We start from the raw sequence: 22,380 nt of genomic DNA on the forward strand, positions 1-22,380 counted from the left end.
TATGCCGAACATCCATCATGTTGGAAGTACATTGCCATTCTGTCATGCAGTGAAACATCTTGTAGTAACTCCGGTAGAACATTACGTAGGAAATCAGCATACATTGCACCATTTAGATTGCCATCGATAAAATGGAGGCCAATTACCCTTCCTCCCATAATGCCGCACCATACATTAAATTGCCAAGGTCGCTGATTTTCCACTTGTCGCAGCCGTCGTGGATTTTCCATTGCCCAGTAGTGCATATTATGCCAGTTTACGTTACCACTGTTGCTGAATGATGCTTTGTCGCTAAATAGAACGCGTGCAAAAAATCTGTCATGGTCCCGTAATTTCTCTTGTACTCAGTGGCAGAACTGTACACGATGTTCAAAGCTGTCGCCTTTCAGTTCCTGGTGCATACAAATATGGCACGGGTGCAATCGATGTTGATGTAGCATTCTCAACACCAACATTTTTGAGATTCCCGATTCTCACGCAGTTTGTCTGCTACTAATGTGCGGATTAGCCGTGACAGCAGCTAAAACGCCTACTTGGGCATCATCATTTGTTGCAGGTCATGGTTGATGTTTCACATGTGGCTGAATAGTTCCTGTTTCCTTAAATAATGTAACTATGCAGCGAACGGTCCAGACATTTGGATGATGTCATCCAGGATACCAAGCAGAATACATAGCACACGCCCTTTGGGCATTTTGATCACAATAGCCATACACCAACAAGGTATCGACCTTTTCCGCAATTGGTAAACAGTCCATTTTAACACGGGTAATGTATCACAAAGCAAATACTGTCTGCACTGGCAGAATGTTACGTGATACCATGTACTTATACGTTTGTGACTATTACAGTGCCATCTATCACAAAGCGAAAACAGTGGTCCAACTAAAACATTCATATTTCTTTATGTACTACCTGAATATGTAATAGAAAATGGGGGTTCTTCTTTAAAAAAACACTGTTGATATCCGTTTGATCTATGGCAGTGCCATCTAGCGGGCCAACCATAGTGCCATCTGGTTTCCCCCTTCAAGCCAGACGAGTTTCCATTTGATGCTTAAGTCTTGAGATATCTGGCCTAGTCACTATCAATATATATTTTAGATTCTTAGATATATCAGGAAGTCCAGCACATTTAATTCTTTTATATTTCTTGTAAGTTACTTGCATAGTTTGTAAGGAATAATAACAGTTCTAGAGAAAAAGATATTTTTCATTCTAGATTAAAACAGTATAACTGATACAAAAACCTTTCATTGAACACTACTAACACAATGCCTAACAGACAAGGCAATTACTTAAAAAAAAGACCCTTTTATGCCATATATAAGCATTTAACTACAAAGTAGTACTCATGATTGGTGTAAATGACAGTTTCATTCCTGCTACTCCTATTAAACTCACATTAGACTAGAACACATTTAACAATGTAGGAAACAATAGATTGCTACTTACCATAAAGAAGACACTTTAGGTTGCAGACAGGCACAATTAAAATACACTTACACAAAGCTTTTGTCCACAGCCTTCATCAGAAAAAGGCTATAGCCAGAAATTTTGTGTAAGGTCTTTTAATTGTGCCTATCTGCAACTTAATGTGTCTTCTTTACAGTAAGTAGCAATCTATCTTTTCCCATGTTGTTGATATTCCTACCTGGATTTTCCATTGTTTAAAAGACATTTAACTATTTTATATGCCAGCATTGCAGCATTTGAATGTATATTTGGTTCAAGGAACTGCCACCTATTTACTAATGTATTACCCACAACTACTGCAGGAGCAAGTAGCAAAGAGAAGTTCTTTTTTTTTGTAATAAAACTACATACCATTCCATAAAGGTGCTGTCTTCCAGTGATCATTATCATGATTAAAGCAATTCATTTTTTCCGAGAGGCATTCCTTTATGAGTTTTGCTTTCTTCCTGATCTTGCGTTCCTTCTTACGAAGTCGTTCTTCTTTAATCTTACGTCTTGCTTCTTTCAAAATTTCCTTTTCTTCTCTGCGGGTCATGGTTCTGTTCATATAAAACAAGTTTCAATATCTTCAATAAAATACATGACACAAATTAAATTGATTTTGATTAATCCTTGAAGGCACAAAATTAATTGCATATTTCAAATCTGCACGAATCAAAGGGTGACTAAATAGGAGCACAGAATCAACTGCAATATCTTTTGCTGTAAGCCAGCTTGACTCGAACTATTGTCCTCATTAATAGTGACAATGGGAGGCAGGTGTCTTTTAGTCATGTTGGGATGAGTATTCTCTATAAACAAAAGTTGTTTTATTTGACTATTTTCAAAGAAATCTCTGGGTCGCAGTCCTTTCCAGGACAGCTTATTCTTCATTGGTTGACCCCACAGTCATCTTATTATTTATAGTATTTCTAATAAATTACATTATTATTATTATTATTATTATTATTATTATTATTAAAATGTTTAGTTGGTTAGGATAAGCTGACAAATTTTGGTGGTGAAAAATTTAAAGATCTCGAAAGTTAACTCATGATTTCTGTCAACTGTGGAACTGGCTGAGCTGTGTGTTGAGTAAATTCACGTTTTTGGCAAAGTAACTACTGGTATCAGTGCCATAAAGTAATTGAAAGATATGCCCATGGTCTGAGAGTCTTAATGATAGTATTGAGTCCTGCTCAAGTGCACCAAACCATTGCAATCCCAAATATTTTTTACTTGTTATAATTATTCCAGTATGCCTGCCCTAAAAGGATTATGGGACTTCATTTGTTACAAACTCGCTGTAACAACTGCCTTAGTGGTATTCATTTTATCATTACAAACAGACCAACAGGCTCTTGTAGAATCTAAATACATTTCTTACTGATATACATGGCATATGTAGGACATGTTTCACCAAAGATGCAGCAAGATGAAAATTTATGTTTTCAGTAATAACATGAATCAAATTAAGGAGTTAAAAGTCTCCAGTGCAACGATTCATACTTAGATATTCCTGTTTTCTAAGGACTGCATTTAACATTTTCTCCAAGGCATTTCCTTTGCCGTAGATAGCAGCTTTCGTTTGAGGGGAGATTGCAATTTCAAGTCAAATTTATGACAAAGTATTAGAATGCCATGCTTAATCAGATATTTTTTTATTTATTTGTTCATTTATACTTTGGTCACCATTTAGAGCGATACTGGATATGTCAATATACATTTACAATTACAGGCACAAATTAATGTACGATCTGAGCAGATAAATATTACTTAACAGACTTACTTCTGCATGATTGTATAAAATTTACAAAAACATAGGCAAAACAAAGAACATTATTACCAATTTAATAACACACAGAAAACAATCAATTTTTGAGAATATAATGTAATTGGACAGATAAAAAATGTGCTCGCTAACCAGCAGAATACACACATAAAATGAGGTTATAATTAGGCAAGCTTTTGGAGACAGTGGCTCCTTCTTCAGGCAGAAGGGTTCAAGGGGAAGGAAGAGGGGTGGAGGAAAAGGACTGGAGAGGTCTATGAAAAGGGGTAGATTTTGGAAAAGTCACCCAGAACTGCAGGCCAGTGGAGACTTACTGGACGGGATGACAAGGTAAGACTCATGTCTTCTTTCTTCTTTTCTGTTATTCTTAACCACTGGTCAGTTGTAACTTGCACTGTTTTGATCACTCTCATTTCCATGTCTTCTGTGTTTTTTTTATATCCACTGATCAGTTGTAGTTTGCCCTGTTTTAGCCATTTTCTTTCTTATATCTTCTGCTCCTTTCTTATTCACCTGTTAGTAGTTTTCTTAGATTTGACATCAACACTTGACATTTTTACTTTATGCTTGCTAATGAGGGAAGCCAGTCTTTCACAAGTCTGTTTCTTCTCTTCTCTGTTTAATTGGAAGCCTTGTAGAGTAAATCTGTTTCAACTTTATCTTTCCATTTCAAAATTTACAGTGATTCTTGTTTTGTTTGCATTTCTTAATTCATGTATGAATCATATAGTGATTTGTTGTTTGTTTCCAAATTTAGATGTTGTACATCATGTTGTTTTGAGATAGTATGGATTATTATTTTCATTTCATGACTGAGTTTCAGTATAATCTCTAATGTCTCCTGTACATGTTTTAACCAGTTCAATTTATACCTCATATCACCACTAATGTATCATCTGTTGTAAAAGCTTTTGTGAGATTTACCACACTTTTTGCAATTTCCCTTAAAGGTGCACCTGGTTTGACGATTGTTTCCATCTGGTAAGAAAAGTCTAACTTCTTTTGTGGAACTGATTCACATCCTCTTTCCTAGCTGTCCACTAAAATAAGTACTTCATTTTTCTTGTGATTCTCATTTCCGATCATTTAACTTTGGACAAGTGTGTTTGTAATAACAAGCTGCTTATTATTATTATTATTATTATTATTATTATTATTCAACACTACAGCCCTTGGTGGGCCTTAGAGAAACTCCTGGACTGTGAACAAAGTTTGATTTCTGAACGTTTTTGGTTTTCTTAACATTTCTCTTCAGATCACTGATTTAGTTTTCTAAAGATATTATTTTTCCTGTCAATTCAGCTCTTTCTTTGCAAAGAATATTTATGATGTCTTCTTTTCTCCTCACTATAAAGGAGGAATACTTACTTTATTCCTGTTTTACTCCTGCATCTAGTCCATTCATTTAATTGACAATATTTCTAAGAGAAGAGGACATTTACTTATGAGCTGAGAGAAATGTAAAATTAAAATCAACTTCAGCCATCCATGTGGAATTTAATGTATTTGTAGTACCACTTTTGGCATTTCACTACACTGTGCTCTCATTTTATTTCTTAGTTTGTGATCCTTTGATGTCACACATAGTACAGTTTGGGTTTTGTTAAACGTTTACTACATATTACCACTGTATATAACTGATCTTGTAAATTTTACACCACCCCTTAAGTATGTAGTTCACACTGTCATTATTGTTGTTATCTGTACACAAGGGTCTGAAGGTGTCATAGCGAAATGCCGAAACTGATCACATAAATAAATTACATTCAGAATCAAGATGGCTGAAGGTGTTTTTTAATTTTACATTTTGCACTGAAGAGCCAAAGTCCCTCAACGATCTTATACATGGTGGACTTCAGAGATAACTGAGGAGGGCTGCAAACATACAAATATAATTATGTGAATATGTGGTGTCTGTTCTTCGGGACATGTCCTAAAGAACAGAATCATGCATTCAGTGTGGATGCACATTTATTTTCAACCTGCAGTGGGAATCTGAAATTAATAAAAATGGGCATGGATGAGGACTGTGGATAGGTGGCACCAGGTGGGAATGTGAGTCAGCCAGGAGTGAGCTAAGATAGTCCACACATTTGCCCAGGTAGCACAGTGGTTAGTGCAACTGCTAAGTAAGCAAGAGATCCTGGGTTTGAATCCCAGCCCAGTACACATTTTCACTCATCACTGCTGATTCCACAATGCAGCTTTCTTCCCTTTCCTTTCCTCTCTCTCCCCCCCTTCCCCTTCAATTTACATAATACAAATTTAAAATTACAGTTGAATACCAACTTTCAAAATTGTTTGAAATTTCTGTGTTGCTGTAACGAAAATTGAGAAAGATGAAAAACATAGAGCAAACATTGAGTAAGGGAAGAATGTGGTGCTAGAAATAGGAGATAACAATGGGATAACTGCATAGATTCACATCCTGGAGAACTCAATAATAATAATAATAATAATAATAATAATAATAATAGTAATAATAATAATAATAATCTGCAGATTGTCAAAAGCCAAAGTTGTCACCTTAGACCAAAGAAAATAAATACAAAAGATAGCAAGGAGACAACAGTTACAAGCCTTATGTAAGTATCTGTATTTTTATTTCTTTTGGTGTTTGAATGGCAGCCAGTATGAGGAGAGAGTTTCAACTGAGTTAAGGACTCTTCTGTTCCTGAAAGAGTACGCGTAACAGCCTCCAGTCTTTCTACAATGGGCACATGTTTCTGGCAAGAAAGGTAGAGTGTGGTGAAGCCAACAGGCTATTTACACATGAGCCTTTCAGTAGTCCTATATACCAAACCAACAAAAATAACTAGTGCATTACAAAAAATTTTATATAGGACAGTAAAATATTTCTCAGTCTGCTTTCTTTTTTCGTAGGAACTATAATTCTTTTTTTCTTGCATAGTGTTACTTTCCCTTAAGGAATGCTATAAAGACAGCAATGGACCACTAACTTGATGACAATTTTTTAAACACATTTTATTGTTTCTTGTCTTAATAAGTTCTGAATGTTTTGCTCATCATCAGATGGTTGTGTTGTATTTACAGGACAAACTGTTAATCAGCTGTTTAATGCTATAGTCCCAGCGAACGTGTCATACTTGCTTTGAAGGCTTGTATTTCTCCCATGTAGCAAGAAATTTTGTATTGAATTAATAAGAGCCACTGCCTGCCAGAAAGGTTATGTGATAACAGCCACAGTACAAAGTGGTTGCAAGAATTTTCAAGGATAATTACAACTAGTTCTTCATTGTAAAAATCTGCAATGGGAGACAACTGTCATGTCCATGTTATGTAGAGGCTTCACTTACTTGGAAAGCATCTCTCTTAGAATCAAATTTATTGAATTGCACAAATAAGTGTTTGCTAAACTGCTTCCATTGTTATCTAACCATTTATAGTGGAGCTGAGTCAGGATTTAGTGGGTTTAAACAGGGTGGCAATATTTGGAAAACCTAGAACTGTCTTTTACTTTCAAAAGTCAGGGAATCCTGAGACACTGCTGAAAAAACTTTCCTGAGGATTTCTAATATTCACTGATTGACTGACAAACACATTAAGTCATTTTATTATAAATCACACTATAAGATCTGATTCAAAGAACAATCGATTGAGGAATCATTGTGTAAGGTTGGCACAGCAATTCATTGAGTTGATGTAGTGTTTATTGCTCAATCACTCATGCTTCCGATGCTCTTGCTAACTTTAAGAATATTCATTATTCATTGTTGTTTCTTGAGCTCTGCCAGGTCTAACAGTGAGTACTATGAATGTTCCATAATTTATCAGGTCTGAGTGACTCTTTCTCTCACAAAAACAGAAACAGATTTTTAATTTTTTAAAATAAATAATGAAGTATCTGCACATTTTTGTTTTGTATCTCAGCACTGATTATGTACTTTTTTTCCTTATTTCAATACAAACTACTACAGTTTTGATTTACTCCTCACACAACTAAAAAAAATCAAGTTCCATAAATATTTTATTTCAGTCTTTGCTAAACTTAGAATATTCCCCAAAAAGTGATTGCAACTCAAAAAACACCTGTGTTTGTGATCAATAATAAAGCAAATCTGCATCTCCTATGCAACAAAAATTGGTTTAAGGAAATTTGGAATGTCAATCTGGAAATCTTTAAATGGAATAAAATTGCTACCCTGTTGGATGGTCAGCAACTGTGCTAGTTGGTGAATTATTCATGAAGGAGCTTGGGAACAATCATTGTCAAGGTAGACATAGATCAAAAAGTTAATTTGAACATCTGAAACTCCAGGTAGGAATATCAACAATGTAGCAAAAGATGGATTGCTACTTACCATAAAAAAGACACATTACAATGCAGACAGTCACAAATAAAAGACACACAAAGCTTTTGGCCACAGCCTTCACCAGCAAAAGAGAAATGCACACCATTCTTACAAACAAGCAAGTGCACCTCATGCACACATGACTGCCAACACTGGCCCAAACTAAAATGTCTTAATTGTAGATTCTTATTCAATCTGTACGATTTCCAAGTCTAAGAATGCTATGATAAGTAGCAACCTATATTTTCCTACATTGTTAAAAAGTTAGTTTCACAACAGTGAACAATAAGGTGGTCTATAAAATGCCTTGTGGATGTCAGCTAGAAAAATTTTGCCTGTTAAAATAGAAGAAACAATCCAAAACATTGATCAGACAAAATTTAAATTAATATTTGGAAGCATAATAATTGATGAGAAGAATTCAAAAATCAACATAATGTATTCTAAATTTTCAGAACGCTTTTCTATAGTTCTTGGTCTTTGCCAACACCCGTCTCAGCTGCACACATTCTCTACAGCCTCTGCAATTGCCCATTGCAGCATGCGTACCATGCACATATATCCCAAAAATTTTGCAACATCTTTAGCAGTACAGGGTCACACATATGGTGGAGAGTAGCAGCTCAGGCCATCATTCTGGCCTCTGTCTTGTTAGCAGGAGCTCAGGTATCATAGTATGGTAGCTCGTTAGACACTGACATCCAAGCATTTCATCTGACCAGACAAGTGGCAATTGGTAACGTGACAAGAAAAGTTAATACAGTGGTTTTATTTGATCTAAATAGGTTTTGTTTGCAAAATGGGAGACAGTGCACTCTGAGAGCCCACATACAAACAATGAAGGTAATTTTAACAGAATGGAGGGAGGGGGAGTTTAAGAGTATTTTGTGTAATTGATATTATTTATTTTAATTCCAAATTATATCATCTTTGTACTGAAATACATTAATTCCTCAGTGCTAGGACTGATTACTATATTAAACTGTAATAAAGCATATTAGTAACTTATACCAAATACAGTTCTACTTTCTAAAAATAAATTGCAAGCTCTCATAATGTACATATTGGAGAATGTATGAGAATAAATGGCTTAAATTATTGGTGAGTTAAATAATAGATTGAATGTATGGGTAATGGTTTGAATAATATAATAAGATTGAAAATGCATATGGGTGAGGGCTTTAAACAACTGAATCACTGATTATAACAACAACAAAAATAATCAGTTATTGACAGTATAATTTAAATGGATAGATAAAAAATCTACTCACCAAGCGGTGGCAGGAGAGCACTCCACACAGACAGGTTTAACTTTTACAAGCTTTTGGAGCCAGTGGCTCCTTCTTCTGGTAAAAGGGATGGAGCCACACAAAACCCCAGGGTTTGGGTGGCTTTTCTGAACTGTACCTTTCCTTAAACCTCTCCAGTCCTTTTCCTTCACTGCTCTTCCTTCCCCTTCAACTCTTCTGCCAGAAGAAGGAGCCACTGGCTCCGAAAGCTAGTAAAAGTTAAATATTTCTGGGCGTATGTTCTCCTGCCAGCACTTGGTGGGTGAATAACAGTTTAGATTCGCAACTTGAGCAAGGGTTTGATCAAGCAGCTAAAATAGAGTCTTCAGTGTAAGAAGACTGCAAAGGCGATGGCATAAAAGAGAACAATACTCAGCGCAAACTGATAGTTAACTATAGCAAAATTGCAGAAGCAGAGCTAGAGTTAATCCAATCTGAAATTTAAGCAGCACTATGGGGAGAGAAACATGCCACTTAAAAGCTGTAGGTGTCAGAGATACTTCTACAGTTGTGTAGATGATGACCAAATAATAGTAAAATCAAAGGGCACTTGGAACATGTACCTCACAAAAAAAAAATTGTGCGGTACTTCACTGTTTTTGACTAACAGAATTATAAGCTGTTGGAGTTTTAGATGGATTGAGGGCACCATCAATTCATGGGTAGATTTAAAGACAAAATTATACATGAAACAATGAAGTCCAACGGGAAAAAAGAGCCCAGACTGAAGAATGTTGGGGAAAGAAATTGACCATGCCCCTCCCAAGATGTGGCAGCATTTACTTTAAGCAGTTTAAGAAAACCATAGAAAACATAAATCCAACTAAGAGGAGGAGACTGTAGTAAAACTACAAAAAAGTATTCATGAAAACTGCTGTGATACATAGGAATAACAGCAAGAAAACCAGGAAAGAGGTTAGTTTCAAGTCATGAAATGTACGAAGTAAGGACACCCATCTATCCTTTTCTAATGCCAGTGAGTGTTGTCAAAACAAGAGCAGGAACATTATCAAAATAAGTACTCATAACTATCCAGATTTTTAAAATTATGCAAGAAAAAAAGGAAGAATATATTAAGATAAGTTTTCGGGTGTTAGTATATCCACCAGTGGACCTCGAGATGGAAGGAGGAGGGGGGGGGGGGGGGGAGTGCATGCAATGTGTGTCATGGGGGCAGGCCCACTAACCCAGGTGTTTGCATGACAGTGATGAGTGATGGTAGTCCTGGCTAGGCAGTTCTAATTTTGATTTCAATGCCTGTAGACCCAGCTTCAGACTTGCACTTGTCAGTCACTTGCACTGGTCTTCCCTTTGTGCTCATTCTCTTTGCGGCATTTGGATCCTCTGCTGCCCTGTAGATTACCTTTCACCTTGGGTCAGGAACAGTTGCACCTCCTGAAGCAACAACAACAGCTGCAGCAGAAGCAGCGTCAAGTGCGGCAGGCACAGCTCAAGGAGCTGCTCAAACAAGATACGGAATCTTGTCATTCTCATGCTATGCTGCTGTTGGGCCAGCTGCCTGCAGAGCAGTTTTCTTCCCCACCATCCCCTCACACCTTTCACTCATCTCAACAAAGCTACAAAAAGGTAGGAGAATTATCTGCAATGGTTCTCGCTGCCAGGTAAGGTGTATTGTTGATCATGTTGATAAAGGCTGCCTTGTTATTATCCACTAGCATGGGTCTACACCAAATTGTTCAGAATTTGAAGCCTTCTACCTAGCTTGAGAAGCTTCCCTTTGCTGGTTTTTGTCAATTATTTTGGCCATCAAACTAATGTCATGGCAGTACAGTTGCAGTTTAACCAACACCACAATTGCCACATCCAGCTGTATGTAGCACATATCACTGACTTACAACGTTTCTTGCACACGTGTCTCCAGTGCACTATCTAACTCCCCTCCCAGAGGTTCAAACTAGCATTGTCTGACCCCCTCATTAGCTGAAGTTTCTAAGACTGCTGAATTGCACAAACTTATAGAAGCAGCAAGGGACATGCTTTCTAAATATTGGTTAGTGGCATAGTTAGCCATGCATGGTACACAACACATGGTGCCCCATGGGGTGAGCCAGGCTGCCTTGCCTACCACTGAGCTACTGTGTGTTGATGCTGTTAATGATTAGAGTACAGTAACACCACAGCACTGTCCCTCTTTGCCCTGTCGAGTTCAGTAGACATTATTTGAAGAACGGTAATCCACACTTGCAACATTTTTCAGATCCTTTATGCCTCACTCCTGTCACTCACTGGTCAAGCCAACGGTCCTGCCCTTATTGACATTTGGTGCACATTTGACAGGATTGTGCAGATGTAGAGGCTATGAGCAGGGTCTGCCACAAAGCAGACCATTTGGCAATACATTAAATGAATTCACAATTGTGAACAAGGACAACCATCAATTGTAGAATCGAGTGATGACAATGAAAATCCATGCCCAACTGGGACTCGAACCCGGATTTCCCGCTTATTGCAAGCTGTAGCCTTACCATCTCACCATCCATGCATGACTCATGGCCAGACCCAAACTTCCATATGTCGTCAACCATGCGTCTATGATCTGTATATTCATTATGCATATCCCCTTACAAGTCAGAAATTGTACTTGAAAGTCACTTGCCCGGTATCAGAAGATAAATACAATATTCCATTCTTCTGCTGATGGTTGTCCTTGTTCGCAATTTTGAATTAATTTAATATATTTCATAATGTCTGTAGTTGCCAAAGTGCCTATTCCTTTGGACATGTGTACATGTCCAAAGGAACTTTGTATCATAATCAGAGTAACATAGGCTCTGCGATAAGTGGGAAATCCTGGTTCGAGTCCAGGTCGGGCATGGAGTTTCATTGTCATCATTCCATTCTACAGCTGATGGATGTATGAGTACAAATCATAGACACATGGTTGACAACTTATGGAAGTTTGGGTCTGGCCATGAGCTGTGCATGGATGGCCAGGTGGTTAGACAACCGCTTGCGATAAGTGGTAAATCCTGGTTCAAGTCCCGATTGGGCACAGATTTTTATTGTTTTCACTCCATTCTACAGTTGACGGTTGTCCTTGTTCACAATTATGAATTAAGTTAGTGAATTTCATAATGGCTGTAATTGCATGCATGTCCAAAGGAACTTTGCAGCATAGGCACTGCAGTATCATATTTGGCAATAGTCTGTGTCAGTTTGTTAGTCATGGGGCAGTCGTTTGAGGCCCCAATGTTTTCCCTGAACTCAGAGGCTATCTCTGACATCCTCCACATATTGCTCTAGCATATTCTGCTGTTGGTGGTAATGGATGAGCAGCTGATTGAGTTTGAGGTAGACACAGGAGCATCCGTCAGCCTCATTAACATGGATATGTACCAGCTTTAGGGCTGCCCTGCACAGCAATGGCCACTCCATCAAGTTGTGTCTTACAGTAAACAGTGTATTCCTTTAAGGAGGCAGTTCTCCATCTTGGCACATCATAAGAATGTAGAATGGCAACTTGGTGGTTGATTCACCATTGGCTCAAAGTATTTTTGGGTTTTGGCTTTTCTGTTTTTGGCTTCCAGATAGTTGAAAAAGCACATTTAGTCAGTCCTCTTCCAAGATGTGCATTCCTTATTATGCTCATAAGATCAACTGTTAAGAGAATACTGTGGGTCAGGCAGAAAATTTTGAGACACATCTCCCTTAAGCTGAGGCATATGTCTCCCCTAACCCATCTGCAATCCCTAAATTTTGTTGCCCCCACCCTGTTTCCTTCACTGTGAGTGATAAGTTTAAGGCTGAGTTGGTGTGTTGGCAAGACCTCTTTGTCATTTCTCCTATTTTGTTGAATCAGTTGGCCACCACTCTGGTGGTGACCCAGAAACCTGACAGTACTTTGCATCTTAGTGAAGTTTAAATGGATGATCAATACGAAATGTGTTACAGACTCTTATTCCACTCTGCAGCTGGAGGAGTTGTTGGCGAAGTGGTCAGTACTTTTTACACATCGACTTCTGTGATGTGTACCTGCAATTGCTGCTGGGTGCTGCCCCTTGAAGTTTCTTAGTGCTTAACACCCCTTTTGGTCTTGGAATCTTGTCTGCACCTGGAATTTATCAACATTATTTGGAGCGGCTGATTCAAGACATTACCTGTAGCGTGAAATACCTCAGTGACCACTTGATTATGGGCTCCATGTGATAGAAGCATTTGCAGAATCTCGCAGGTGGTCTTCCAGTGCCTTCCTGGATTTTCCTTTGCTGGTGTGAGAGGTCATGGCTGCCAATGGTGCTGACCCACTTTTCTGGAAAACTGTTTCAGATGTCCATATAGGGTGGCCCGAGTGCACTCTTGGAAGAGAATTCAGCATGGAACTCTTTATTTTTCTCCAACATGATAGGTACAACTTTGTTCAGGGGAGAGAAGCAATGCTGTCAAGTTGTGGGGTATGACTCATATGAAGGTTTTGGCAGGCCATCATGTCTCCTAGCAGGCGATCAATTGCAACACTGAACACATTGTGTGCCCTGTGCAAAGAACCAGTGCTGCCACATCAGTTTTCCCCTAAGCCAATCTCGGAACAGGGTACACATTAATTTTGTGGACCATTTTTGTGAAGCATGTGGTTGTTGGTGGTTGAGGGATTGTTAGATTTCCTGTAGATCGCCAGCAGTCCTCCACAACATCAACGGCAATGGTCCATACATTATTGGTCACTTTTGCTATAGAGAGCTCCCCACAGCCTCTTTTTGTCTGGCAACAGTCGGCTATTTGTTTTGCAGAAATTTGAAGATTTTTGCATTCACAATGGTATCCAGTATCTGGCTAATGTCCTGTACTACCTGACATCTGACTCGGAGGTAGAGCACATCATGTGGGTATTCAAGGCTCAAATGAAGAAGTCTACGACTGCCTCATCCCTCTATTATGCTCTGTCAAGTTTTCAGGCCCAATGGAACATTAGTGTGGGCACCAACAACGGGATTATTTTTTGATCTGTTGCACTCCAAGTCACCTGCCATAGACTGCTGTGCTTTTCTCACAGGACTGTGATTTGAGCTCGGTCTTTTGGCGGCAGCAGGAGTGGGTGCTGGTGTTGTGGTGGGCCATAAAGATGACAGTTGCTTGTGGTGGATGTCAGTTGGGAGCAGCTGACCCATCATTCAAATTGCCTGTTTCACCTTCATCGCCACCATCTCCAAGCCAGCTGGGTTATGGTTTGGATATGGTGGTGTTCCAATGAGAGGTTCCTAATTGCAGCAGTGTGCTTCTCCACTGGTACTGCCATCAGCCCCTCTGCCATCCTACCTTTGACCATGAATACAATGCCAGTGGGGCTCACTTCTTTGCCGCTGACCGAAGAATGTAAATGCACTCATTTCCCTGCTTCCCAGTGATGTGGTCCTTGCCCCCACCTGTTGGCAGACCAACTGTTACACCAGCATCCTCAATCTGCTGCTTCTCCAGTGGAGCAGGCTGCATCAGTGCTGTCTCCTTCAGTGGTCAATCTGCTGCCAGGGAATCTTGCACCCTCTCTGGTTTTGCAATGAAGATCACAGCACAAAGGGGCCCATTTTCAGTCCTCCATGGCCTTTTCAGAGAGGAGGGATTTAATATCCCCATGAGCAGACATCGAGACAGAGGCAGTGGAGCTGGCATTGGTATCACAGTGGGATAGGACTCAAAGCTGCCTTGGGAGGTGGGGGAAGGGGTCTCCTGCAAAGCATGGCATGGTTAGAGCCGCTGACTCATGTGTTTACCTGCTGGTGACAGTGGGCCAGGCCAGGCAGTTCTAGCACTGACTTCAATGCCCACAGACCTAACCTTAGCCTCACACAGTGCTGTTCTGTGCACTTTGTCATTTGCTTGCACTGGCCATGTGTTGTGTTTCCCTTCTTGTTTGTTCACTAGTTGGTATTCAGACTCTCTGTTCCTCCATAGACTAACTCGCATGTCAAGATTTGTTTCCTCTTCTGGTGTTCAACTTCCCAGCTTGTAATTGAGCCACTGTCGGTAAGCATCAGTACATTTGTGCCAACAGTTATGAATCTATGGTATTGTCAGTCATGCCAATACTAAAGAGATATATTACATAAAATTTACAGTAATACAGGTATGCACAGGGATGCTTGAATAATTGCATTTCATATATGTTCAATACATTTTCACAGTGAATTACAATAAGAAAATATATTTTAAAATTGTGATACACAGTTTGGTACTGAAATAATAAAAATTTATAAATTGGTTAAAATGGTTGTGTTCTCTTACAAATCGAATTCACTATTTCACCCGATAAGAGAGTCAAACTTGATTTACAGTCACTGAGAAATCTTTGTCAGTGCTAGTGTAAGAGAACAAACATTATTGTCACACTTAAGCTTTTATGAATATGTAAGTTTTCATTATAACTATACAAGAGTATCAATGCTGACAATGAGTTTATCATCATGAATTGCTACATTTTTATACAAGGATCATTCCATAAGTCATGGCAAATATAGTATATCTTTTGATAATGCAACAATATGAGAATTCCATGACGTGCATTCAACTGGTATGGCAGTGTGTATTTGAATGCCAACATAGAATAGGGTACGTGAGACCTTGGTAAAGGTGGAAATGTAACACACACATTAGAACTCTGTGTAAATTTATTGTGCTAGAGTACAAATGAAACAAAAATGAATCAGAATCAATCACCATGCTTCAAAATAGTCCCCCAGTGTATACACACAGCATTGCCAATGATGGGGAAGGCACTGAATGAAACTCGCGTTGCCATCCATGCGTGCCACCTGTTGCTGGTATGCTATATGACGACATTCGCCATGTTGCAAATCACCTCCCACACAATGGTTTCCTCAGTTTTGGAATGAGGTCGCATCTCAAAAATGTTTGTTTTTCATCTGTTTTCAACATTACTTACGGAAATTTGATTTAATTTTTCCCTCGCAAGTGTCAGTTTAATACTAAGAAACATAGATGATACCCAAATAAGTGTGAATAGAGATAAATCTTATTAATTAGATCACATAAGCTGCAATGTTTGCATGAAGACATGCTAGCAAAATTAAATGTAACTACAATTTAAACTGCTGAAATGATCAGAATATAAATATGCAGTTGTACCCACATGGACATGTACTCACATCTCTGAAAAGGAACAACAATATACATTTTGTTTTCTGTTTCACTCACTGAGATGCCTGTTGCCAAAATTATGACTTTTGTCTATATTTTTATTCACTGACATGAAGTGCTTCCAACTATACTGAAACATTTGTAACACTACACTGATTACATTATATTTCACTTAAATGCACACTTTATGTCAATAACTACCAAGCAATTAATCAAAATCTGCAATTTTTTCTATATGACCAATGCCATCATTGAATCAAGACATAACCTATATTTAACACAGATTTCAAGCAACAGTTAAGTGGCTTAGTAAATAGATATCAACTTGTAACACAGAGAGAAACAGAGAACTGTACAAATTATTTGTGTGTGTGTGTGTGTGTGTGTGTGTGTGTGTGTGTGTGTGTGTGTGTGGGAGGGGGGGGGTGGAACAAAAAATATACATGTGCAAAATGATAAACTCATTCAAAGACATATGTTAGAAAGAGAGACTGAAGAAAATAGTAAACATGACAAAATATAATGACAGTTATAAATCAATGGAACTGTGGACAGTGTGTAGCAAAACCAAAATGAAGTCATACCTATAATAACAAAATATCCTATTCTAGAAACAAAAAAGTGTAGTAAATAATGTCAAATTATGACCACAACAGGAAAAAAACTATTGTAATCAATGTTTATGTTGTTATATTCTTAAAAGGCAGGTGGATCAAACTGACAAGTTGTACATATCAAACATAAAAAATGTTGTGCTTTTGCAGCTAATTAGCTTACACTGACTATAACTGTTTCACATTAGGTTTCTCAAATTTGATGACCTCTTAAGGTTTTCTGGGAACCAAGAAGTGATCAACATGTTTCTATAATTTATTGCACTATGAATGCTCCTGTTCGTAAAAACCATAATAAAAACCAATATAAACAATATGATTCCTGTTTACCAGACATTGCAGTCAATAGTTCCACTTGCTTGATGTATTGCTACCACAGTGGGTATAAAAGTAAGAAGGGGTGTCACAACTCTGTGTATTAAGAGTATGGCATAACTTTCATTGAACTAAACGTCATGCTTACCCTTCGGGTTCACAGAAACATTTGTGCTTTTCCTTGTTATGAGTCATAACATATGTTGGTCTACCACTAAATACTTGATGTCTTGACTGGGAAGGGTGAGAAATTGGGGTATTGCTACGTCCAGAACTTGCTGTACTCTGAAAATACAGAAGACAAAATTGATACAATAATGGAACACTGTAGATGGAATGTATATAATTCAACTCATTTCTGTTCACTCTCTCTATTCACCCACTAACAATATACATCGTATGGATGTAGTCAGTTCATAGCCAAGGCCAGTTACAGTAAAATTACTTATATTTAAGCTGTTTACTAACTTCCATTTAAATACAATCATCTGACAGCAGTACATGTAAACAATTTCACACATTCATGTACTCTTCAATGGTATAAAAGCTGCATGCTATTAAAATTTGTTTTATCTCAACTTTGAATGTATGAAATTCTTTTTGTTTTATTTATTGTAGTGGGCAATGCATTAAAGAGTGTTTTGGATTGAGAACGTACACTTTTTTGGTAATGGACTTTTTTGTTTATGTCTGTGAAAATCGTCTCTGGGTCTTGTAGTTATGAACTGCTGATTGTTCAATGTTGACAACTCCTGTTGGATTTTCAGAAAGCACATACATTCGTGACTGTATAAGCTCAGAAGTGTCATTATTTTTAATTCTTTCAATATTTCCCTGCTTGGCTCTCTACAGGGAACTCCTTTCAATATTCTATCCCATCTCAAGTGCTCATCCACCCATATGCATAGAGATTTTGTGTATGGAGCTTGTGTTAACAGCATAGTTCCGTAACTCAGCTTTTATGTTACTTCTAGTCTTACTTCTAATATTACTGACACTCATAAATAGTTTTTTTCCTTATTTATAACCAAAGCATTATCCCTAAACCATTTTCTGCCCCATTTATAGTCTTAGAGGAAAGACAACCATTCATTGTTTAGAAGAAGTGCCATGCAATGGATAGTGGCATAATCATGATGTTAGTGAAGCTATATTATTCATCAGAATGTGAAAATCATGGTCGTGTGTATGTTGTGTTGTATTGCTTGATGTTAATACCATTACTTAACAGTTAATGGTTGTTCAGATTTTAGTCTATCAACACCAAATGCGTAGCTCTTACAGAAATGCGTAAAGTGGAGATCAACTATAAAAATGATAATACCAGTCTCAGTGTCATTAATAATCAGTCATTATGTTGGAACTAAGAGATAAGTAAGTGAAAACAATTGATGTTGTAGCAATCCAATTTTTTCTTTTACAAACAGTATAGAGCAATTAGTGATTTATTAAGGAGAGACTCCAAACAAAGAGAAAGATAAATAAAATAGCTGTTTTTATTTAATTTGAACTTTTGGTTCACTAGTAGCTCGTCAGAGAGTGATAAATAAAAATAATCATGAAGAAATATCCCAAGACATGAGGCAAAAGAAACGTGGATGGAACTAGAACGGCATAAGGAAAAAGTAACCTGGAAAACTATTATAATCAACAAATGTGCCAACCTAAATGTGGGAGAGAAGGCAAAGAAAGCTGAATGTGATGCTGACAGTAAAGTAGCAATTCATATTAAAGCCCTACTGGAAAATCCTGGGTGAAGTACAAGAAATTGCATGATTGAAGATAATGACTCATCATTTAACAGAGACACTTAATTATGGATAAGCAAAAACTTGAAGATAACAGCTCAACTTTTAAATTTTCATTCTTCTTCAGTTCATGCATAGCTACATAGTCCCAGCATGCTCAAAACCTCTATTATTCAGTAAGTGTTTGACATTTATTTATTCATTCATGTTACATCTGGATATGACAGTGGTAGGTGAGTGTCAGAGCAGATGCCACATGTGGTATTTTTGTAAAAGTAAGAGTTTTGTTTCACAAAAGGAGACTCCTCAGAGAGACAGTTGAATGGAGGGGGGAAGGAATGACATCACAAACAATATACATGTTAGGTATGTTAAAATAACTGTTGCGTACTTGATAACAGCTTAGTGACATCTAAGGGAGCAGGTAGGACAGTGACTGGCTTATTACACAAACTAAAGCCTATAACTGTGGACAGCATTTGTGCTGATGCTAATAAATAACATGGATATTTTCACAAGTTCCTCTCCACTCCTGGCATCAGAAAAATGACTGTAAAACAAAAAAAATGAAACACAATGAAGGAATTATCTGACTGAGATGGAAATCAGTAGATGTGATGTACATCTAAGGACAAGCAAAGTATTATGATTTCAAAAAAATTGGATGATTTATTCTAGAGAAAGAGCTTCACAAATTAAGCAAGTTAATAACGTGTTGGTCAACCTCTGGTCTTTATGCAAGCAGTTATTCGGCTTGGCACTGATCGATAGAGTTGCTGGATGTCCTCCTGAGGGATATTGTTCCAAATTCTTTCCAATTGGCACATTGTTCATCAAAATTCTGAGCTGTTGGAAGGCCCTGCCCATAATGCTGCAAATTTTTTCAATTGGCAAGAAATCCAGCGACATTGCGGGCCAAGGTAGGGTTTGGCAAGCATAAAGACAAGCATGTGTAGGAGGACATTAGCTTGCTGAAATGTGATCCCAGGATGGCTTCTCATGAATGGCAACAAAACAAGGCTTAGAATATTGTCAGTGTACCTGTGATGTAAGGGTACCACAGCTGCCAGCCAAAGACGTCCTGCTATAAAAAGAGATGGCACCACAACCATCACTTCTAGCTGCTGGGCTGCATGGCGAGCAACAGTCAGGTCAGTAACCTTCCACTGCAAGGGGTGTCTCCAGACATGTCTTTGGCCTGGGATCTCATTGAGTGGACTAGAATTGTATTCAGTGATGAGTCCTGCTTCGAACTGAACCCCTATGACCAGGGAAGACATATCTGGAGATGCCACAGACAGCAGTGGGATACCAACCTGATTGTCACCTGACATCCAAGAGTGATGGCCTGGGGTGCCATTTTTCAGAACCCTTTGGTTGTCATCCATGGCACCCTTACAGCACAGCAGTTTGTCAACGATATTCTATGGCCATTCTATTCCCTCCACAAAAATCCATCCTGGGCTTAACATTTTAGCAAGATAATGCCTGCCTGCACATGGTGAGACTTTCTACTGATAGTTTTCATGCTTGTCAAACCCTACATTGGCCAGCAAGTTAGCTGCATGTCTCCCCAGTTGAGAACATTTGGAGCATTATGGGCAGGGCCCTCTGATAGTTTGGAAGTTTGACATGCTAACACACCAATTGGACAGAATTTGGAATGACATATCTCAGGAGGACGTCCAACAACTCTATCAATCAATGCTATTGCATAAGGGCCAGAGATGGATCAACTCATTACTGTTTTGCTCAATTAGTGAAGCTCTTTCTCTTGAATAAATGATCCAGTTTTTCTTAAATTGTAGTCATTCGTTTGTCTGTACTTGTACATCACATCTACTGATTTACATTCCAGTCAGGTAATTCCTTCATGCTGCATCATCTGCTTTTTTTATATAATTTTTTATTCCCCCCCCCCCTCCTCCCCTCTCCCCCTTAGAGTTTATTTAGCTATCTAATGTATGCAAAGACCAAAAAACTTTTTAAGTAACTTCTAGATAACAGTGCTTAAAAAAGTTATGAAACATGATAGTCTATTAAAGAAGTCTTGTTGAACATACAACAGCTGGTATAGAAAAACTATTGACAGTTTCAGTAATTTGTCGACATGTAGTAATAACATTGTAAATTATCCTTTTGCTCCTTTGCGTATCAGATTTAAACTAATGAGACTTTCCTTCAGACATAGGGAACTCAGTTTATGATGCATAAGTAATACACTCAGAAAGAAACTAATTTCTCATAATGCACAATTTAATTAAACCATTACAGAAGTTAGCAAGTTTGTGAGACAAGCTATGGGCAGAATTGTGAGTTGGCAGTATAGAAACTGAGATATAGTATTTTCTGACCCTCATCCCATTTTTTCCAAAACAATTTATTACAGTGTGAATTAACTACTGTGACATGCAAAACTGCTGTGACATTTTAGTCTTCATTTAGCCTCTCATAGCTTAAACGCAGCAGAATGTATTAAAACAAATTTTCTGATCAGCTCATAACAGGGGAGTATGTAATGATAGTTAAAGCTAGATTAATAATTCTGTAATTCATGTACTATGGCAGAAATTACTAATCCATTAAGAATATTATAAACTATAAAGTGCTTCAGTTATGTTCTTTGTGTTTTAAAGTATCTTAATTATATTTCTGTAATTACAGAGAATGACACCAAATCTATAAACTTACCTTTGTTGAGCTTACATTCTTTCCAGTGGAATTATTAACCACAGTGTCAGTCTTATAAGGGTTATCAACTTTTGTAGGTGATGGAATTTCAGCTTCTGGTAAAGCTGGTATTGACCTGTTTTCAACATCTCTGTGTGATGACAGGTCAAATGCAAACTGAGATATAGTATTAAACTTCTCAGATGTAAAATTTAACTCTGCTGATTCATGACTGTGAGTCGTGAGTGTGTTGGGTGATATGCCTGGAGAATTTTCATTTTCTTTAACATTCTCATCAAATAAATTTTCATCAAATGGTGATTCACCAAGAGACTCACTTTCTGAACCACTCTCAGACTCTATGTTATGTTCTGCAGGTGATTTTAGAGTAGAGGCCTCTGTTACTGGCTTCTGTTTTTTCTTGCCTCGTCCATGGTGATGTTTGTGCCTTGCTGCAGGTTTACTGTTGTTTTCTTTCTTTACACTTGTACCTTCCCCGTATTGTATATGAATGGCTGGCAATCCATAATCATTATCATCCTTCTCTGTGGTAGTATCCTCTTTGGTCTGAGTCTCACTGTCATCCTCATCCTCATTACTGACATCATACGAAGGCTGTGGTGGTCGTTTTTCTCGCAAGTGGCGCCTAATATCCTAAAAAATAAATTGAGTTACTAAATTGTAATACATAATACATCCAAGAAGTTCAAGTAAACAGGATTTTCAGTGCAAAGCACTGGCCACATCTTGGTTATTTTTATAACACAAATACAATATTATGGTTTCAGTAAAATCAAGTAATGAAATCTAAATATGTTAAATACCTATTATTTAGAACAATTGTGTATAGAGAGGACAGAAATTTACACTATATAACTAAATCCTTCTGATATGGAGCAACAGAATCGATTCCACCTAATTCTTTGCTTTTGAAGAAGTTACTCTTCTGCTGAAATAGATCCATGTTGCAACAAGTTCAACTGTCAACTTATTTTTCTGTTTTACAGTCATAGTGCTACATTTTGAAAGGAAAGACTGTAATCTAGCAACAATACATCAGAAAAAATTAAAATA

The 22,380-nt window shown here is 37.8% G+C and overlaps 1 protein-coding gene across 5 annotated transcripts in view; it reads right to left on the reverse strand.

Annotated features, from left to right (window-relative positions):
• Window positions 1–22,380, reverse strand: part of LOC126334563 (extracellular sulfatase SULF-1 homolog) — a 1,305,433-nt gene that overhangs the window by 26,281 nt on the left and 1,256,772 nt on the right. For all 5 annotated transcript variants that reach the window (XM_049996948.1, XM_049996944.1, XM_049996947.1 and 2 more), the window contains 3 exons: window positions 21,328–21,960; window positions 17,037–17,173; window positions 1,828–2,015 (listed from right to left, as the gene is read on the reverse strand). In XM_049996948.1, the coding sequence (XP_049852905.1) occupies window positions 1,828–2,015; window positions 17,037–17,173; window positions 21,328–21,960 (958 nt within the window). The remainder of the gene's footprint in view (window positions 1–1,827; window positions 2,016–17,036; window positions 17,174–21,327; window positions 21,961–22,380) is intronic.

The sequence above is a fragment of the Schistocerca gregaria genome, chromosome 2, assembly GCF_023897955.1.
Source record: "Schistocerca gregaria isolate iqSchGreg1 chromosome 2, iqSchGreg1.2, whole genome shotgun sequence".
Lineage (NCBI taxonomy): Eukaryota > Metazoa > Arthropoda > Insecta > Orthoptera > Acrididae > Schistocerca > Schistocerca gregaria.